Here is a 21897-nt window from a genome sequence, read left to right on the forward strand (position 1 = left end):
GTGGTGGTTTTGTTTTGTTTCTTACCTCTTTGATGAGAATTTCTGCCACTTCTTTGTGATTATTGAGAGCAGCAAGGTGCAGGGCAGTGAAGCCATCTTCCTTTTTGGAGTCAACCAGCTGCCGAGCTCTTGCTAGAATCTTCTTTATGGCTCTAGGGTGTTGGAGGTTAACAGAGATGGAAGAGTTACTTTATCAGGAAGGAAAACAATGCAGAAGAGACAGGCCTGTCTCTTCTGCTCTGTAGTTATGAATGTTCATGTTTTAATAGGCAGCACCATGAGCTGGCACCTGTGATGCAGAGCACTCCCTCTATCTCACAGATTGAATTACAAGACTAAAACAAAAGCCCTCGGTTATCATTTAATAAAGCAGGGTAAACTCACACTACTACGAAAATAATGAGCAGATTTACCCTTGGAAGAATTCCAGAGGCTCTCAGTTAGACACAGTCTTTTCAAGTACTGTTTACTACAGACCTTCTCCTGTCCTTCCATGTGTGAACCCAAACATCTCAGGAGACTATCCAGAAGCAGACAGATTTCCTAGCCAAGCTAGGGAGGTATGAGAAAGATGGGATGGGGAAAGCAGGCAGCAGTTTCCCGTGAATGCATGAAGGATGGAAGGAGGGCAACAGCTATACCTAGCCAAATCTAAACCCAAGAAATGTATAACCAACCATTTCCTTCCTAGCTATCTAGAACTACGTCTGCTACCGTCTTACTGTTAAGACAGCAAGCACGAGTTAACATCTGTAGAAGCAGTAAAAATGAAAAAAGGTCACTTACAGCTTGTTGCCTTTTAGAGCAGAATAGTGGAGCAGGTTGAAGCCTTGACAATTCTGGACAGTAAAGTCTATGTTGGGTACTTCAGTGAGAATCTCAATAACAACTTTGTAATCTGCAGTGATAGCATAATGCAGGGGGGTGTCTCCCTGGGAATCCTATACAAGGATACCAAAGCAGAATACAGGTTACCTACCTCAGTGTGTTAAATGAAACAGCTCACCCTGAGGGACAGTTCAAGACAACAAGATACGTAGCGTCACCAAGTCACATCAACTCCAGGCCAAACATCCAAACATCACTGGCATCCATAGCGGTTTCATAGCCTTTGTGAAACCATTTCCCCAGGGCTTGAAACAAGCTGCTGAGTAGACAGGCGCTAACATTCCTAACTAGCTTTGAGAGACTGACCCAGCACAGTCCAGTCCCACCATCATACAAGCACACCCTAAAAATGGGCTGGGTCCAATTCACCATCATGGATGGTTCCTAAATGCCAGTCTTAAAAATCTCACCACTCCTTATTGCTGGAAACGGGAGTGTTTCGACAACACACATTAGCAGCAGGTCAGCTCTCACTGGAAGCCCAAGTCCAGCACAGCAGAAAGAGTGCTACTGGATTGAGCTGAGCAGACTCATGATGATGGAGGGGCAGACCCAAACCTGGAATTTCAGACTACTGAAGTTAGAGGAATACTTCCTCCGTGCAATGCACAGTAGTGCATTTTAAGAGAACGACCTTCAAATTCTACAAAGCAACAAATGATGTAAAACATAAAGAAGCACCTCCCTACCTGAAAAAAAAACAAACAAAAAAACCCCAACCCAACACCCCCCTCCCCCCCCAAACCCCACAAAAACCAAAACATACTGAGAGTGTGAGTAAAACATAAAGAAGCACCTCCCTACCTGAAAAAAAAACAAACAAAAAAACCCCAACCCAACACCTCCCTCCCCCCCCAAATCCCACAAAACCCAAAACTTACTGGGAGGTTGACATCACAGTTGAGCTCACAGAGGGTCCGCACCACCTCTGTGAATCCTTGACTGACAGCGACATACAACGCTGTACACTTTGCATTGTTTAACAGGTCTGCACTGGCTCCTTTACCAATAAGCACACGGGCAACCTCAGCTTGGTTTCTGATTTAAAAGCAAGGAGTAAGACAGATTAGATTCAATCCTGTGGAGACAGTAAATTCTTCCTCCTTGCAAGGCAACAGAACTTCTCGGGTTTTGTATCCCCTCGACCTCATCCCACCTCCTCTTAGTATTAAAAAAAAAACAAACGACACAACGAAACCTTCTTAATTTGTACTCTAGAATCTGCTCTCTCTTTGCTTTAAATCAACAGGAATCTCCTGTTCTTAATGATGAATTCTTCCCTGGTGACTGACAACACAACTCAACCTTTCATCTTGCTCTGGAAAACAGATGCACTTACAGAAACCAACCAACCAAACTAATCCCAACCAACCAAACCACCTCTCCCATCACCCTGAAAAAAATCTAATCACCAAAACCTCCTTATCACTAGTTCTGATCCCCCCAGAATTTCTAGCATGGAAACTGACTTAGCTGTGGAGGTTAAATCAGTGCATTAAGAAATGCGCCTGTGGCCCTGAAGCTCAAGGGCCAATTTCTAACATAAGGTAAAAGCCTCCATCAGGCACAGACTGCCCATTTATATCTAGCAATGTCCTTTTGCAGCCCTTTAGGTCTTGTATCAGAGATAGCAAGAAGAAAGATATCCTACCCAAAAGCTGCGTAATGCAGTGCTGTATCCCCCTCTTCGTCCCTTAGGTTGACAGTGGCGTGTGCCTGCAGCAAAATCTTCACAACATCCAGATGCCCCTGATAAGAGGCAATCTGCAGGGCAGTTCTGCCCTGGTTCTTTGCGTCGACCTACAGGAAGGGCAGAGACACAGCAAACAGCTTGATTAGGAAAGACCTTGCCTTGCGCTCAGGCCTTAGCTCTGTCCTAGAGCAGGCCTAGCAGGATGGAAGTCACTAGCTGCAGAACAGCTGCAGGCTGAGAAATGCTAATCAGAACCCGTGCCCTGTTGGCCTCGCTTTACGTACATCAACTACAAGCTGAGCTTGTCCCAGAATATTTCTAAAGGGGAAGGGGACAGCACATTTAGTCAAGAAGGGAGAAGCGAGTGAACAAGGCTGGAAGCCAGGGCTCTAATTGCAGCTCTGATGCCAAATCCCTCCATGCCTGCAAGCAGAATACTCCTTGACACCTCTGCCAACAATTCCTTTCCCAATAGAAAAATGTGCGAGGAGATCAAATTAGCTTTGCATAAGGCTTTAAAGATGCCAAGTGCCCATTGTTCTATGTTACTCCAGGGACTTTACTGGGCACAATGGCTGAAGGGTATATCACAGTGTTGAAGTGCTGCAATGAGATTTTTTGAGAATTAAAGGCACTGAAGAACAAAGAGAGGCTGTATGAAAGGCAAGAAAAAAAAAATGAAAAGAAGCTACTGAAATCAGTGGGAGGCTAAGGAAAAGAGATGAAGGAGTTAGCAAAACCTCAGCAGACTGGCAAGGAGGACAAAGGTCTTTTTCCTGCAGTTGGTTCTATGCAGCAGTCAGGAGAGCAGGACAGGCAAGATTTCCCTTGATTCACTCAAAATGATGGGTGAGTCATTGAGGCAAGGAGGCATTAGAGGCCACTGTGTTATTCTTCCATTTACACAAGACAGACAATGCTGATAAGCTGGAAAGGCCTTGGCAAGCAATTCCAACTTGCAATACTAAGTGAGGCTCAAATCCAGCCTCCTTTTGCTGTATATAACACTATAATAAAAAGAACTAATTTATTAATATAAATATTAGAATAGAAATAGAAATCTAATAAAAATAACTAATAACATAATGGATTCCTGACTCTTGACACTTTCTCATCCGGGATAAATTTGACAATTGCAGGTATTTGTCTATTCCTCCCATCTCCAGAGGCCCCATTAACTTTGTAAATAACGAACTATAATAAATACCAGACAACTAATCACTAAATCAGGTTCACAGGGGTTCCTTCAGAATTGATCCTAGTTTTCCTGGTTCATGCATCCAGCTGCTCCTGGCAGCCATGCAGACATAGCCTCAACAAAACTTAGGTTTTGTTACCAGTAGTTTCCAAGGACACTGCTGAAATTCTTTGTTCTCTGGTTCTCCTTTTTTTAACCTGTTTATAAACCCTGTACCCCTCACTGAAGGGGCTTGAACCTTCCAACAGGCAGCTTGAAAGAGCAGTGCTTTGAGTAGCTGCGATCCTAAGTTTGGCACTCTGCAAGCACATAAATTGTTCAGCAACAAGTCAAGCCCAGTTCCCTGCCCCAGTCAGACATGAGATAAGACACTGCACAGACGTGCACAGCACCAGGATCTGGGCACCTTTTCTCTTTCCTGATTCCAACAACACCATTTCGCAAGGTCATCTAAGGACAGACACATTCAGGCAGACACAACCCATGGCTTTCTTTTCAAACAGAGCCTAGATACTTGGACATCTTGCTACTGTTTTCATATAGATAAATACCTCTGCCCCTAAGTCTACAGATGCAGCGTCCATACAGGAAATCTGGGAAAAGCCAGCTTTGGAAACGTGCTGTAAGGACTTAACTCTAGTTCAGATTTAATGCCACAAACTGGAGCCATAAAATATGCACATTGAACATACAAATTTAATCCTAAATTGCAGCAAAATAATTTTCCAGCTGTTCGGAGCAAATAATAGGTCTGAAAAATCTATTATTTTTCTCCCATCCTTTTCCCCACTTGACTACAAAATTTTATGACAGTATTTTAAAGAAGAGCAACAAAAAGTAACCATTCAGGACGTCTTCAAAACTTGCCTTGTCTGGGTACTTCTGAATGAGCTCCCGAACTTTAGCTGCGTTGTTGAGTGCTGCACAAATGACCAGGCAGCCTGCATGCTCTGACTCTGTCTTCTGGGACAGCAGTTTCTCCAATACAGTAATCAAAGTACCTGGTAGGAATGAGAAACAGCCACAGGTTAAGAAATATTCCCAAGAGGGGAATATTTCACAACAATAGCATTCACATGCTATTAAGCATGTGGATAGATGCGTACAGTTGGCATAGTACAGCTGTATAACCACAGCATGGGCCTGCTGTACCTCTAATACTTAGCTCACACAAAGAGCTTTACAAATTTATGGCTTACACAGAACTTTTGCTTTACAAGTCTGATGTTTTGAGACCCCAAAAGACATGAGACCATGCTACAGATGAGCAACACAGAAAAATCACTACTAAAAGGCAAACAATCTGAAGAGGAATGCATGGTTTTGGAAAGGATGCTCTAGGGAAGAAATACAGGTCCTTTCAGATGGGCCCTCTAATTACAGACTTTTGAGTGCTTGAGAGGACAGAGGTGTTACAGTTCTCCAGACAGAGCAAAGTTAAAAAGCTTGGGCCTGTACGCAAGTTCTCCCTGAAGTCTAACTTGAGCAAACAGTTTAACACCCATCTACACAGCAAAACAAAAAAACCCAGCAGATCTGTCCTCTCTCCCGCATGATCCCAACACCTAAAGGAAATATGTGTGGCGAGACTACCAAAAAATTTTATGAGCAGATGTGCAAAACAGACAAAATCCCCTCTACACATCATGTGATCCCAGATTCAATTTCGGGGTGGACTGGGCAAAATAATCATTGATTTGACAACACTTCCACACAAGGACCTGGGAATATTTCACAAGCATTCAAGAATTAGTATCCTCCTAAAGGAAACGCAACAGGACGGAACAGGAAATTGAAACAGAACAAGGCAGAAGCAAATACTGAACCTAGGACAGTGCTATGGTTAGCATTCCTGAGTCCTAAATTCTGTATTTTCCTGTTAAGGCCAGCTTTGCTTCCCCAGTAAGGCACAGCTTGGTTTTGGAGCTCTGTCCGGGGAAGAACAGGCAGCTGGAGCTTAACACTGTCCAAGGAGTGTTGCTGTTGTTACACCAGAGCAACCATTTCACAATCCCTGACAGATCAGACATCTCTGTTCTCACTGTCTCACTTTTTGATTCCTTTGCATTCTCCGTTGTCATGAGGTTTGCTTCCTCATCTCTCTGATAGGCTGTCAGGCAAGCTGGGTTAAACGTCCAGGACTGCCCTCCAACCGACACTCGCAAATCTCCATCCCCATAGACTTTGATCACTTTGCCGATGTGCCCCAGGGTCTGCAACGGAAAGAGAGAAATTATTTTTAAAAGGTAAGACGCAGTATGCTTTGCATCTCAGAACCAATGCAATGCTTCTAAGAGTGGTTTCGCAGGCGGCACTCCTGCTGTGTGAAAAGAAGCACTGAACAGTGACACATTCGCAGACAGCTCCCACTTCAAGGACACCAGAGGGTTCTCAGCAGTTTCTCCTTTACTGGTTTTACATAAGAAGGGTTTCCCAGACACATTACAAATGTCTGGAGAGGAAGGTGGTGAAACAACAAAACATGGTCTGAAGAACCCTGAGAGAACGGATAAAATTGGGACTAGGAAAGGTTTCCTCTGTGCATTTAATTGCTCCTGGAGGACACTTGTATTCTGCTCTGATCAGACCATTTTTCCACTTGGACACTTTCCTGCCTCGTTCCAGAGAATTAGGGAGGGCGTAAGAGGACTTGTTTACTTTGGTTAGTGAAACCTCTTATCTGACTTACTGGTAGCCAAATCCTTTGTCAGATTCCCCATGTCTCCATTTGCTTTGGGTGCTGCAATAGGATTGTATTACCGATAGCCAATAGCACTAGGCAACATTTATTTTGCAAGGCCTCAGCAGTCCCGGAAAGGTCTGTGCACTCACTGACCAGCAGGAATACTGGAGGGCAATGCAAGCCCAGTCGCTATTACTAATTGCTTGGGAAAACTCAGGAGGTTACTGGACTGTCCTGGAACTGGCGCGCACTCACAGGTGCCATTTCATCTGTCCACTCCCCATGACCAGGTTGGAATCGCTTCACTGTTTCCATATCATCTATCACTCGGACAACATCACCAACCCAAAAGGTGTTGAGCTACAAGAAAAAGAAAGTCATAAGCTTTTGGGGGACGAAGCCAGGGGAAAAAAAAAAGCGATCAGCCCCTCCACCCCACCCCCACAAAACCCAACCAAACAAGAAGCCCATTGACTCAAAAAACAAGGCGTTACAAAACATAAGTACGACTACCAAGAAATCTGTAATCACTGCACTGCAAATTAAACATAGTCCAAGGGTTGGGGTATTTCTGTTTTAAGCCAAGTGCACATTTAAGTAGGGAAATAATTCGGGACCCAACATTTTTCTTCTTTTCTTTCTTCTTCAAAGCATCTATAATTAATACCAGTATAAAGTACATATGGAACTTTCCTTGGTCCACCTCCTCACTATACCTGACTTGGCACTGGAGATTTTAATTCACTTTAATAAGGAATTTAAATCTGTTTGTTATTTAAAACAGAAAAGGGAAACTAGATTTTATCTGTACTGGTAATTTGCCAGATGCTCCCTCTGCTCACTGAGCTAAGAAGGGAGCACTGTCAAAACACACTTTTCAAAGTAGACTAATTCTGCGCAAAACAGTCTGACGCTGCATTTTCCATTGGTATTGGAGTTTTTAGCATTGTGACCTTGTTCAGGTCTTTCAGAATTTTGTAGTCTTCCAGCAGCTCCTTCTACATCTATTAGCCCTGTTTCTAATCATCCACGTTTCAAGTCCTCAAACCTCTGGGGAAGGCCAGAGCTATGAGCTTCAGAAATACAGACACAAAATTAGAAGAGCTGGATTACAGACTCAGATCATCCAGAAGAATTGGAGACAAGCGAGACAAAAAAAAGATGCAAAAAGGAGAATAATATGAAGACACAAGAACAAGGAAGAAAACAAAATCAAATGGAAATGATGTGGAAGAAGGTTCATCACAGATGAAAGGCAGCTGCAGAAGGATGAGGTACTGTAGGTCTACTGTTACCACTCTTATCAAAGAAGCTGAAATTAAGAAATGGAATTTACCTTAAGAACTTACAACATTTGAAATGCAAATGTTCACAAAACTGGACAGCCTAGTAGCCCAATTCCCACTGTCTGCAACCATGTCTTAGCTCCAATGGCTTGCAGGAAATTCTGCCTAGAACTACTGCTTTTAGAATAGCAGTGTATTTCTTTGGCACTTGCTTGAGACACATTGTGTCCTGACACAGCAGGCTAAATTGACAGCTATTCCCTGCAGCGTTGCTAGTTCTGGCCAAGCTCACCTATCAGCACCTACCTTAGTCAGAGCTCCAGGATGGAAAGTCCAGCGGGTTTCACTGTTGAACTGCACCCTCACGTCCCCTCTGTCCGTGATTCTGTGCACAGTCCCTGTCTGGCCAATGAACTTTTGATAGAGGGAAAAAAAAAAGTAGGGGAAACCCCCTAAATAAATCACATTGCTTAATAGTGAGGAAAGCAGGCATCCAAGGCATAGATGGCTAAATTACCCACCATTTCCAATTCACAGACTAACAGTGCTCCCAAACCTGCTTTAAATGAGATGCAGTCATTGTTTGTCTGCAAAAGGAGGGAAACGCTGCTTAAGAAGCTCCTCTAAAGTAGCAGCATATTGGGGGAGGAGGGTGATAGGAGTATAAAGTGTGAAAATCCTTGAAAATGCAGTACAAATTGTCCTCCTCTTTCCAAATGACGAAGGTGGGCAGAGATTACAACACTGTTCTGCAGTATAATACCAGCAAGGCATGCTCTGAGAGAAAAAACAAGGGGGCATGTTAGAGGAGCCTACAGAAAACAAAGTATAGTTCTGTAGTGCAGTATTCTATATCTGTTGATTCTGGCAGGTCCTGAGCAGCTGATAGTTTTGAAGACGACAAAAAGCACCGATTTCTGAGATGAGAGGAAGTTACTGTTTCTGTTTAATATCCCTCTCTACACCTGCATTCACCAACAGCAGGAATTCCAAAGTGCAGAGCCTTAACAACCTAGCAGACTATGTTAGCTACACAGCAACATTCAAAAACTATAGCTTTGGGGACGAAGGCCTTAGCTGGAATAAAAAATTCATGGCCCCACTGACAGCCTTCTTCAAGTTCATGCCAGAAGACGGTAAGTCCCTGCCTGCCAGGCTAAAAAAAGAGACCGATGATCAGTTAATAGATTTCCACATTGAAACTGAAATGACATAGTTTGTCTTGACATTTTAAAGTCTGATTTCAAAAAGACTGCTCACCTACAGGGCAGGTTGGGCTAGGATACATATATAATGTATCTTTTTAATTTTATAGCGCTGCTTCATATACCAAGGCTTCAGACAGCTGTCTCAGAATCAGACCTGCAGGTTATTCAGTTTACTGACTCAAGTGTAGCAGACATTTGGGTCATTTGTGGCTATACACTTCCCTCCCTCTCCAAAACGCCACTTTTATACAAGTTACTAATACAGGCTCAGAGACAGGTCTTATTACTGCAATGGCGAGTATCAAAATGTGATTTTGTCTTGCAGTAAATCTACTGCGCAACAGCAGTAATGCCTTCTTCAATATGTGAAGGTAAGGTAATCTATTTTGGGCAATATCTGTAGACTATTAAAAGCCAAGAAAGTTGACTTAAGGAGAAACAAAAAGCACAGACTTTTTAATTTAAATTACAAATTTATTCATTTAGCTGTTATCATTTCGTCTGAATGTAAGCCCACACTAAATGTTCACAACCCCCTGGAGACTTACTTCCACCGTGGCCCCCTGAGACGCTATACTACAGTAACAGGTGTCATTTCTATCTTTACTTCCTCTACTGAGTTTTTTTTAGACAACAGGTGACAGCAGACTGATAGCTCTTCAAACTAAAGACAACAGGCTAAGCTCCAAGAACATCATATGGGCCGAGAAATTTTAGCCCTGGCCAGGGATAGAGCCCACTGTTGACAAAACACATAACTTTCATTAGTAGTAATGCACAGTACAAAAGAAGCCAAACAGGGAATGGATCCAGAACTCCAAGGAAAAGATCCAGGGCTCATTTAAAAACAAACAACCCAGCCATTAGTTTTTTGCGCTGGCTTCCAAGACTTTTGAGCAACTCTTTTGACCCATCGTAGAGTCTTAGAAATTATGCAGGGCTCCACAAGGCAATTCTCATACAACACAGATTTATCTGAGCCTAAAATAAATCTGACTCCAGTGTCCTATCATTAAAGAATTTGTATTTGTGATTCAGTCAACACAATATAAATATAGAAGGATAACATGTTACACAGGACGTTCTGCTAACTTCCTAGCCAGTGCCTACTTATGTAGTCTGAGATAGTGACTGATACGTTACCAAGAGAATAGGAGCAAGCAGAAGCATACCTCAGCCATTTTAGGATTCCAGCCACCGTGGCCCTCCTGCATCTCCCGCAAGATGTCAATGTCCAGCAGGCATTTCACTTTGTCCCCATGCTGGAACGGATGCCTGTCCGTGCTTTCTTTCCTCTGCAGTTCAGCTGGTTTTCCTAAAGAGAAGAATGACACCACCCACATACATGAAGGATCCAATAACATGCTTTGTGTCTCATTTGGCTTTGTAACAAGGGTTGCAAATTAACATGGGCTTAACTGGGGCAGAACGGTGTAAAACCCTTTTTCCATTGTGGAGTATGCCCTACACACTCTATGGGGCAGCACTATGTAGAGAGATCAAGAGGATTTAGCTCTAACTGGATATTGATATGGGTTAAACATGAGGTAGTTCTAACAAGACACAATTTTGTCCCTTCCCAGAGAGGGGAATGCCTTTGAATGATGCCTCTCATCTCATGTCAGACATCAGTTGCTGTTCTTAGCAATTCAGTCACCCACAACTGTTGTTCAGCAGACACACCTACACAGTACTCAAAATAAATTCTCTTCCATAGGCAGCCACATAGCTTGCTTTGTGGAGTGCTTTACTCTCCTAGCCTTCCTGTGCAGCGAGAGGCCGTACCCCTGGAAATAAGCTCCCCATCCAACCCTTCCTTTCCCTCATGCTCTTGCCAAGCTGCTCAGGGAGAGAAAAGAATGAGAAAGACCTGATTCTGCTGCTGCAAACTCAAGAACAGACCTCTGTTTTCCTTCAGGGGAGCAAAAGATGGCCCCTGCACCTCATTAAAAAAATATACAACTAAATTACCCCTAAATGCTGCATGTCCAAAACCACAAGTAGTTTATTTGGTTTCATCAGAGTTAGGAGGAAAGGTGGATTGCAGCAAGCTGCCAATATAGACATCACCTTTTTCCATGACTTTTTCTAATCTCCCTGCTGGGCAAGTATTTGGCAGCTCCATTCTCAGAAATCTCCCTTTTGTCACAATCCCCTTCAACATACTTTTTGGTCCACCAGAACAATAATATTTGCTCCTCTAAAAGCACAGTGAACACCAGCTGGACCACTGCTTGCCTGAAGAATGAAAAACTTTGGATTAACAAAACTGACACTGGGTTGAATTCTCTGCTGACAGATGCAGGCACTCCCAAGGGAGCAGCAAGAAGTTGCCTTGGCAGAAGATCCCTCCTTGGGATACAGCTGCGGGCATCTGGTGGTCTTACACAATCTTACCACTGAAAGGCCAAACTACTTTACTAACCACTCTGAAATAAAGCAATACGTGCACACAAAACCACTTTTTTAAAATGGTACACATTATGTGGGAACTTTATAAAACCACCTACTGATTTTCTGTCTTCCAAGCAAAATGGCTTTAGCGTCAGGAAATGGCAGCATGAATCAGAATTTCTCAACAGAAGACTTGTCTCTACACACCTAATTTTGGGAGATGCTCTTTGTAGTAAAAGCCACCAGATGCCTCCACAGTACATTTCAGGTCCACTTTTCCCTTGTGCCCAACTCTGTAGACATTCGTGGTACCATCAGACCAGGTGACGCTGGCCACACTGCGTCCGGTCTCTACATCCCAGCCACGAATATCAACCACACGTCCAGTTTTACCTTCACCACCTGATGGAAAAAGAGGGGAGAAAAGTGTCCAGCTTACATTTTCACTGAGACCAATATACAGAAACTCACCTGGGATGTTTACTGAGATATAATTTAATGACATTTTTATCTTAACTAAGTAAAAAACAAGGAAAAAACTTGTCATTTCTCCAACTATTCACCACAGAGGAGTAAGCACAGAGCCAAAAGTCAATAGCTGGGGGCAGGTGAAATTCTGACAGAGAGGTTGCTGCCAGAAGGGATTTCTGTGGGGTCCTATCATAGTCCAGCTCTACCTGTTGAACAGAAAGCACACAGGTCTGCTTCACTGACAGCATACTGCTGCCTGAAGCAGTGCCCTCCAGTCAAGTGTTCTTCATATACACGAAAGAAGGAAATCGCACCAAAAAAAAAAAAAAAATTATTCGGCAGCTCATACAAATTCCTCACAGCTTGCATGATTCACCTTGATCTGCAGAAGGCGCAAGAGATCACAGTCACCTTTTTAATTAGGGAAATTAAACCATGAGACAGCTCAGTTTGACCAACTAGGAGAGAATCTCTACATTAAACTCACTGAAAGCCAACCAGCCATTTACTTTGGAATACAAATATGGAAAAGCTGAATTCTGTGTAGAAGCCGTTCCTCCTGGTGTACGGAAATACTGCCTAGCTAGGCAACGCACAGTGTCATGGCACCACACTGTGGCAAGATAAAAACACAGCAGCATTGTAAAATCCACCCAAGACCTTTAATCTCTCCCCAACACCGGCCAGGTGGAGGAACATCAAGTAAAGTTTGTTCTGGTACTTCTCTTCACCTGCCCAAGCAAGGAGGAGTACTACTGAAACAATCCAGAACAGGAGGATATATTTGTGAGAAGGTAAATCTGGCTGGGCACATGGGACATACTCTCACGCAAGAGACAACAGTCTATCAACATCAAACCTAGTGACAGGCAGTCAGAATTTGCAGATTCCCTACCTCACTCTGCTGCCAAGTCCCTGTGTGAACCTCAGCAAGTCCCAGCACTGGTCTAGTGCTTTCCCAAACGAGGACAGCAACGTCTGTCTGTCTCACTGGGTGCACACTGAGCTTCTAATTGCCTGCAAAGTCTTGGAATTTAACAGCTTAAAGGAGTTAACTTCCTCATCAAACTGCATATCTATCTAAAAAGCATAATACAGACAAACCAGTGGGCTTTCTTGTCAGTTCTATCAATGACAAGAACACACTTTTAGAGGACTGATCTGAGAATCAGAAAGTCCCAATACCTCTTGATTTTTACTAGAAGAAAAATATTTTTAAAATCCTATCTGCCTGTAAGATCTCTCCCTAGAAATGGCAGGTGGATCCCAGTTCTGCACACAATTCACACTGCAGCCAGTTACCAGATCAGCACTCCAGATATCCACCCACATGAATATTATCCACAAAAATACAATTTAAGTTACCAAAAGCTATTCTGTGATATAACCTGCACAGCTATGCCTAAAAAAGCCTTCCAGGTTAGAATCCAGATCCTAGCAATAGGGCAGCTAACAGTAATTTTCATCTTCCTTTCTGTAGATAACCATAAACAACTGTCCAGTCCAAAATTAATCAGGATGACAGCTCTTAGAAATGAAGGTTACATCCAATATGCAGTTACTGACCACAGGAAAGAAGAGCCTCTGGGTGGTACCAATGTTCAAGTATGGGAAAACAGTGATCTCGCAGCAACACTGTGCGTCTTTGACTATATTATTAACATGAACAGGCTGTAGCAGATTGCTGTCCTCTCCCCGCTCCTTCAGTCTGTAAGAAACCTGGTAGGTATCACTGGCCTCGAATTAGTGCTGACAGAAACAGCACCAGTGACAAAAGAACTTAATGTTTGTCTGCTGCAGCAGGGATTCAGACTGAACAACAGCAACAAAAAGTAATCTCTGCCTTCGCCCTGTTCAGATGCTTTTCTCTGAGGAGGGCACTACCTTCCACTTCATGGTGTTTGGACTCTGAGAAAAGGTAGTAAGGAAAAATATGTATTCAATGACAAGGTTGAAGTGACTGAAGAGCTGCCAGGGTCCACCCTGACCACAGCAGAGAAAAAAGTCTGGTCAATGGGCAAATTTTGCAGTCAATGTTAATTTCCGCAAAGGGCTCAGGCAGAAGGAATGCTAAAAAGACACAGGCAAATAAAAGCAAGACCATTTGATCAGATTTCTCAACTAGCTGCTATTGCCCTTACCAGACACACGAGACCACATGATCAATACATAAACTTACCAGGACCCTATTACAGAGTTTCCAAGGTTTTTTATTACCGCTACTTATATGTTACCTCCTCAAATGGAAATAGCATTGATGTGTTAGCGCTACCAGGAAGCTAAGTTCAGAAGAGCAAAAGACTGTGGATGGGGGCAGGTCCATCAAAGACAAGGCAGTACTCATTAAAGACCAGCTGAGTGGCTGGTCACAAGGCCAAGCACCTTATATTTCTTCTCACTTGTCTTGCACATATAACTTCTTTCAGGTCACAATCATCGTAAGCAACACGAGTCTCAGACATGTAAATGTTGATCTGATCTCAAAAGGACAGATAAGCTATACTGAGCATAAGCTTCTTTTGCTCTCAGACCCTGCAAGTTTCCATGTCCTCCACTGAACCCAGAGCTGCAAGAAATGGTGGAGTCAACACTGGAAACCTTTGGACTTACACCTTAAATATTAAGGGAAAAAAGAAGCTGTAAACATTACAGTGTGTACAAGACTCTGGAATAGAAACAGACAGTAAAGTTTCCTTAACCCCATAGCACTACACAGAAATTGGTATCAGTGAATTAGACACAGTCATTATACCCCAAGAGCAACTCTAGAAGAGGCATTTTGGTCCCTCTGCATTTTCAGCCTGAAGTTACAATTCATACAGAAAGCAGAAACCGTTCTCCAGCAACCACAGCAAACAGTTCTTCATTAATGCTCCATGTGAAACACTCCTTATCGATCATTTCTCTTCACTGTTCTTAAAAGTGTCCAAATAAGGCTATTCCAAAGAACTCCAAAGGAAAAAGTAGTATTGTACACAAAGTCAGACAAACCTTATTCCCACTGTGAATGGAAGCTTTTTCAGGAAAAGACGGGTCTTTATTTTCTTGTAACATGGTGTATATTTATAGTTCTATAAAAGATCTTCCAGAACGATTCCCATGAGTTTTCACATCTATGAAATAGGAGCAGCAAAACTTCCCTCCCACACCCTGAATGAATGCATACAGTTTATGTCACAGATATATTTTTAAACAAATACAAGAAAACAAGTAATATTTAATACTCTAAAGAACAGCAACCTGCAACATCTGAACAGCTCCCCTAGAAGCTACTGCTCAGCATGTGCATTTTCAACTAGTAATTTGGCAAAAAGGAAAAAAAAAAAAGAAAAAAGAATTGAATGGTGTTTTACAAGACATCTCAAAAGCAGCTTATTGAATGATGTTTTACAAGACATCTCAAAAGCAGCTTACCATCCTGGTTACCCCACTCCCAGTCGGGGCCACGGACTACTTTAGCCCCCTGGAAAGTCCCTTTTAACGTGATGCGAGTCAAATTCTGTCGAGGACTCACCAGGACTCTGGAAAAACAAAATAAGAGAAAACAAATTAATTCATTGTTACTATTTCACACTTTATAAAGCTCTGATCCAACTGAGGTCTGTCATATGAGGACCAAGTGTACCACACTTACATACAGAAAAACACGGCTTGAGTTCTGAAGGGCATGCAAGAAGTGAAAACAAACAATAAAATAGCTGAACAGGGTCTTTGATCCTAAAAGCTGGTCTCCCCAGGAAGGTCAGAATACTTAGGCACTGTTCCACTGACTGCAGAAAGACAACTAGTGAATAATACACTGGGCTAAAGAAGACCCAGGTTTATCTTCAAACATTATCAAAAATGGTGAGATCTATGGTGAGCTTTAAAAAAGTTCTGTGTTTCTCTCAACTGTGGGATGCAGATAATTGGGAATAGAGGCTGCTTTGTGAGCATGAGGAACAGGCACACTTCAGTGACAGTCTGGGGAGACAAACACATATCTACACACAAGCAGCAGGACTGTGGCAGGGTCTCCCTCCCATGTTGTTAAACACCAGAATGGCATCTTGCTGACTCAGGAAGTTGAACATATGTAAACACAAAGCTTCAAAATTATTACATTCACTCACTCGCACACAGCATGCTTAGCCGTGAAGGGAAAAAAAAAAAATTATCCTTCTTTCAGAACTTCAAGAGCCTTGAGGGGGCTGTGTAGGGCAAAAATAAAATCTAGTAGCTCCAAAGAAGAAAAAATTTCCCACATGTTCTATGACATGCACAAACCACAAATTGTATCAGGGCAAGGCAGCTCACTGAGGGCCAAGTATGATTACTGTGAATGCATGCAAATTAATACTTTTTAACATAACTATTTACCAGCACTCTACAGCATAAGGTACAACATCTGCAAACCAAAGTCATCAAAATCTGGATTTAGCAACTTCACCCCATTGCCTACACTGAGCAGAAGCCCTGCTACAAATATCAAGCAATTCTAAACATCATAGCAGGAGGGCATGTTAGTTTTCATTGCCAGCTGTGCCACTTACAATCCACACGCTTCCCAAAGGAGAACACCCAAGTCAACTAATGTAAGTCTCACACAATTAAAATATATCTTTAAGACGGAGCCTCTGAGAGGAGGAGGAAAAAAGAGAGGAGTAAGGAGAAGGTTAGTAACTTCTCCAGAAAGTCTGCCATCACTTCAGGGGGAGGGTGAGACTGACTTCCAGCTGCCCTTGTATCCCACCGTTAAGTTTAAGGCAATGCTTAGGGATGTTACTAAGGTGTATACCGCATGAAAGCATTAAAGGCTCAGGCAGTCTCCTACCTCAAAGTCACAAGGAGTTTCAGCACATTTCATTACTGAAGCTGCAGACTGCACAGCCTAGTTCACTTGCTGAAAAGCAGAGCAGATTAGACCAGCAGTGCTGTGGCTAGACTGTTTCCAGGATAACACAGACCTTTCTATCTGCCCTGCAATCCGCATCACAGGCATACACACCGATCCATCTTAAGGAAAAAAAAAAATACCTACGTGATAGTAAACAGGGGGTCTGATGTTCTGTTAAAGCAGCTTCCAATTCCCATAATGTTACAGCAGCTTCTCTGCTGTTTTTGCGCGTGCCGTTCCTAGTCTCTGTTCCCTAGCAGAAAGCTTTCTCATGAGATACCAAGCCACCAAAGTCCTTATGACCTGTTAGTGCTGCTCCCCCAGGCTACAATCCACTTTTCTAGGTGACTGCAAAGGTGCCACAATCCATAGCTGTAATTGCACACCTCCTCCTGCCAGGCTCTTGGCAACTCCCAGACCAGACAGAGCAAAACCAAGTTCAGCAGCTGTTTCACAGGGGAAGGGGAGGGGAAGCCTACTGGGGGTAGGGCTGACCTGAGAATGCTGTATTTATTTGCCATCTAATACCTAGAGAGAGAAGGTGGAGACTCAGAAGGATAAAAAGCTTATGCTTGAACTTACTGTTTACTTATCCATCAAAAGCCTAAGTCTTTTACTTTTCTTAACCTGTTAACAGCTCTCCCACCTGTGCTTTACAACCTAATGTGTTTAAAAAGAGGGAGAGATTATTTACACATGTTCTTATAATCACTGAATTCTCATTATCTAGATTGTAGCTCAACAGAAGGAAGATGAAGACCATTTTTTGAATGGTTGAGATCTTGTCTGTTTTAAACATCATCAAGGCTGGCAATTGTTATGAACGAGAAGATAATGAAAGAGGGCTAGGAAAAAGCTCTGCTAAAAAGAAACACTGATCAGCATTCACTTTATTGCACTGTGCCATGCACTATAGACTGGCTTCAAAAACCAGCATGGATTTGTATACTACATCTGAAACAGCTACAACATGCTATTTTGACTGTATATTGTTGAATGCTTTTCTAACAATTTATCAAAGATGTCTTAGTCAAGCCCTGAGACAAAGTGATAAAAATATACTTCGCTCCTCCAACCCTGCTCTCACAAGGAAGGAGTTTCAATGCAAAGGTTCTCAGTGACAGTAAAATAAAGCACCAAGCTAAGCTTAAGCAAGATGTTTAAAGAGCAAAACAACCACCATTCATTATATTCCTAGCATAATTTCCCTTTTCATATAATCATATAACAGCAGTCATTTCCCATCTCAACAGCTCTCACATTAACCTGTCACTTTCAGTGAAATTTGTGGCTAGAGACCAGGAAAACAAAGCTGACCAGTTCAGAAAGCTGAGCTTCCTTAAAGAAGTGTGAGAAGCTCCATCTCCCATTCTACTTAAATGCTGGAGGCAACCCACCATAACTGCCTTCTTTCCCTGGCCTCACAAAAATTTTGACCTTGTCTTGAACCACACTGCTGACCAGAAACACTGAAAAATGATGCGAGAACCAGATGTCCTGAGCCAATACATCTTAGGTTTTAATCTAATTCAACATGTTTTGCTCCAAATACTGGATAACAACCAAAGTGTTAGTGTGTTGCAAAAATACCCTAGGGATAGATTTAATCACTGCAATACTGCCTTTAATAAGTATTTTAATTATGACAGCCAAAGTCTGCAGCCATTTCTGCCCTACAAACTCCAATGATATTAAATTACTAAAGAGTCCAGAAAACACTTGGGAGCATGTACTGTACAGAATGAAGCTATGTCTCTCTTCAGCGTGCTGGGAACCACCCCCCTGTGGATATTCTGCCTGTGCTCAAATTTCACCGAGGTGCTTACATAGCCTTTCACATCACTGAGAGCCATGCTCCAGACAGCCAGAAAAATAGCATCATCCATGCTTTACAGACAGAGATTTGAGACCCAGAACAACTGACTTGGAGAAGTTGAAACAGAGACTGCTTTTAATTTGCAGTAGCGATCTGAGGCCCTGCGAAGTCAGAGCCCCTTTATACCAGGCACAGCTAACATATTTTGCAACACAGAGACTTCTCCACTGCAGATAATTCTTATTTGAAGAAACAAGCACAATGCATGGGACGAGAAAGCAGAAGGGATGGTCACCCTGCAAAGTAGCAGGCCATAAATATCGTGTTAATCTCTTCAGAAAGGCACAGCTGTAAACTAGAGCTGTAAACTCAGCTCATGGTGGGTACAAACCCACGCTCCTTCTAGGATGGATAAAGACCTACACAGGCTACCTCAAGAAAAGCCAACACAAAGATCTTACAGAAACTACAGGTAAAACCGACCTCAATAATGCAAGAAATTCTGGATTCTCTAGTCCTCCCTAGCAAAGCTTTTACTGAAGCACTTCCAGCAAAGGATAAAGGAACAAAATTCTGACAGATGGCAGGCGGATGCCGATTGCTCAAGCATGAACCAGACTAAGACAAGGACGCTAGTAAGTGAGGGATCAGGATCACAGAAACCTATTTCAGGAACTGTCTTTACCAAGAATTTCCATTGTCAATCCTATCCTTCCTTGCCAAGACACAGTTCTTCACAAAACCAGCTGTGTGTTTATAACTCAGACGGCAAGGTCTGAGTTGGGCTAAATGCTTGCTGTCTTTTTTGCTAACCTCCAAGGCTAACTCGTATCAGACTCAGTTTTGGAAAGCCACAGTGGGCAAGATTTCAGACCAAGGCTACTAAATGTGAACTAAAATGTGTGTGCGCACCTAAGACTCAACACTGTACTGCAGACAGAAGGTTTTCTCAACTACGCTCTCCGAGATGTCTATACACAGCCTTTAATGGCAGAATATTGTCCTGAGAATGATACAGAAGCACTGGTGAGCACACGAAGTGAAATGTCTCGTTACCATCCTTTAAACATGACTATTAGTTCAAAACACAGGCTAAGGATGTTTTAGTGAAGATTTCTCTTGCTTACAGTTTTGATCATGTAATTCCAGAAAAGATAAAGATAAAATACGTCATGGAAATTTAATCCCTATTCCACAAATCAAACAGAATACTCCAAACTAAGTAAGGGAAGCCCTAATGTGGGGATATGCCCTAGTGTTCTGCAATGTACATGTTTTTTTAAGGAGGTACAGTTAGGTAGTTTATCTGGTAAATCATGGGGGTTTTTAAAAGTAAAATTATACTCATTTATTAAAAGAATAAATTAATAAACAAATTCATATTAATAAATTCATTAATACTTAAGGAGCATTTTAAAAAGTTCGGAAACAAACATCATCACACAAGAGTCAGATTCGATTCAAAATGTTACTCACCAAAATTTCTTAGTCTAGCAGCTTAAACTGACATTGCGTAAATAACACATGTTGAAGAGGTTACTACAGTAAATAAACCTGGAATAAATTAATAAACAAATTCATATTAATAAATTCATTAATACTTAAGGAGCATTTTAAAAAGTTCGGAAACAAACATCATCACACAAGAGTCAGATTCGATTCAAAATGTTACTCACCAAAATTTCTTAGTCTAGCAGCTTAAACTGACATTGCGTAAATAACACATGTTGAAGAGGTTACTACAGTAAATAAACCTGGACCCCCTTTATTGCCCAGTAATCAAACGCCCAGCAGTTGTCACTCAGCTGCTATATTAGTTCAGGCTTACAGTATAAGCAGTCACAGATGGAAGGCTGGATTATTAAAGCTGCCTTGAATGGGTCTGCATCGCACATGCGTACCTAAATGATAGCATACACTTGTTCTTGTAATGTATCTGATTTAGAAATCCAACTGGTAACTAGACTAGACAGAGCTGGTTTAAGAATCACGGCTGAAAATAACTGCAAACTCTGTTGTGACTACAGTATGAAACACAAGTGAGAAAATATTTGTATTTCTTATGCTTGACTACACAAAACATTTCCCTGTGTAGTTTGCTGGCTTCTCCAACTCCATTGTTCTCCAGCAAAAAATAGGACTTTTGAAAATTTGTTAAGATTTGATTTATTGGTGAGTGAAGTCTAGAAAATAGCCTGGGTAAAACGCACCACATCCCCTACTGAAATTCAGCTTATCATCATCCCTGAGAAGGTGATGCACGCAAAATGCCATTGCTGCTTTTGCACTTGAACGTAATAATGCTATTATTTTATATAAAAGGAAGATTATCTCAGACTTGATTATTTGCAGAACTCACCAGAGTGTGCCTGACTATTCCAGCCTTAACATAAACCTGATGAGTTTTGCTTTGCTATCCTGCTTACAGACACTGATTTATCTTCCAATTACTAAGCATATATTCAGCAAACGGATACAAGATTGCAAAAAATGGTCTTCAGTGAAACTGAGCTGTCCATCCTTTTAAACTAAGGATGAGAGCCTCTCCCAAAACAGCCATAAAATTCAAACCAAACAAGACCAACAAAAAATACCAGCAATTGGCAGATGTCAGGAAGAGATTACTTCAAATGGCAAAATATAAAAAAATCAGTACTTCCTGCCACCAGAGGTTCAAACTCAGGTCATTTAAGACCTGAAATAGCCTTCAGGTAAAGGCGTCTTCAAAGCCTCTTTAGAAAACTGATTGGGAACCGTCTGCAGTATCTGTCTGGGCTTAAGGCCTCTTAAATCCTAGGATTAGTGAGCTGCTACAGAGAGTTGTGCTGGCCTTGCCTCGGTTTAGCTGCACAGGTGCCATGTGGTGGGTCTGGCAACAGCAGTGCAGGCGGTAGCAATTTGCTGCGCAAGGACATCACGCTGCAATCTCTGAAATTGTCCTACTAGAGGCCCTAGCTTCCTCTCTCATAGCATCAGCAATGGTAGCAGTTGCAAGATTGGATGCATGGTGATGCTCTCTCACGATGGACTAAGAATGGAGACCAGGGAGGGACTGGAAACTTCCAGCTCTTCATCTTTGGTTAAAGAGACAGTTGATGTGACAGCTCCATAATACAGCTGCATTCCATGGTTCTACATTTGATCTCACTGATGGTGAGCCGAGGACTACAATCACGATATATAAGTAGCCCCTCCTTCATTATGCAAAACCAAGATTATGGGATGCTGTCAAATTTGGTGGGCTGTCTCTCCATCCACTCCCCTTACAAGCTTTCTGACTAGTTAACGCTCCAGGGAGCTCATCACAGCACTTTGCCTGGGTCTTGAAAGCAACACACTGCTGTGCTTGAGGCTCGTTGCAAAGAACCAAAAGATACCCATTCC

At 42.3% G+C, this 21897-nt stretch overlaps 1 protein-coding gene across 1 annotated transcript in view; it reads right to left on the minus strand.

Annotated features, from left to right (window-relative positions):
• Positions 1 to 21897, minus strand: part of MIB2 (mindbomb E3 ubiquitin protein ligase 2) — a 56308-nt gene that overhangs the window by 12922 nt on the left and 21489 nt on the right. The window contains exons 4-14 of the mRNA XM_009274166.2: positions 15236 to 15342; positions 11558 to 11752; positions 10129 to 10271; positions 8055 to 8162; positions 6718 to 6822; positions 5830 to 5992; positions 4647 to 4780; positions 2540 to 2688; positions 1770 to 1926; positions 787 to 941; positions 26 to 152 (exon numbers count right to left, since the gene is read on the minus strand). Of these exons, the coding sequence (XP_009272441.1) occupies positions 26 to 152; positions 787 to 941; positions 1770 to 1926; positions 2540 to 2688; positions 4647 to 4780; positions 5830 to 5992; positions 6718 to 6822; positions 8055 to 8162; positions 10129 to 10271; positions 11558 to 11752; positions 15236 to 15342 (1543 nt within the window). The remainder of the gene's footprint in view (positions 1 to 25; positions 153 to 786; positions 942 to 1769; positions 1927 to 2539; positions 2689 to 4646; positions 4781 to 5829; positions 5993 to 6717; positions 6823 to 8054; positions 8163 to 10128; positions 10272 to 11557; positions 11753 to 15235; positions 15343 to 21897) is intronic.

The sequence above is a fragment of the Aptenodytes forsteri genome, unplaced genomic scaffold, assembly GCF_000699145.1.
Source record: "Aptenodytes forsteri isolate BGI_AS27 unplaced genomic scaffold, ASM69914v1 Scaffold16, whole genome shotgun sequence".
Taxonomy (NCBI): domain Eukaryota; kingdom Metazoa; phylum Chordata; class Aves; order Sphenisciformes; family Spheniscidae; genus Aptenodytes; species Aptenodytes forsteri.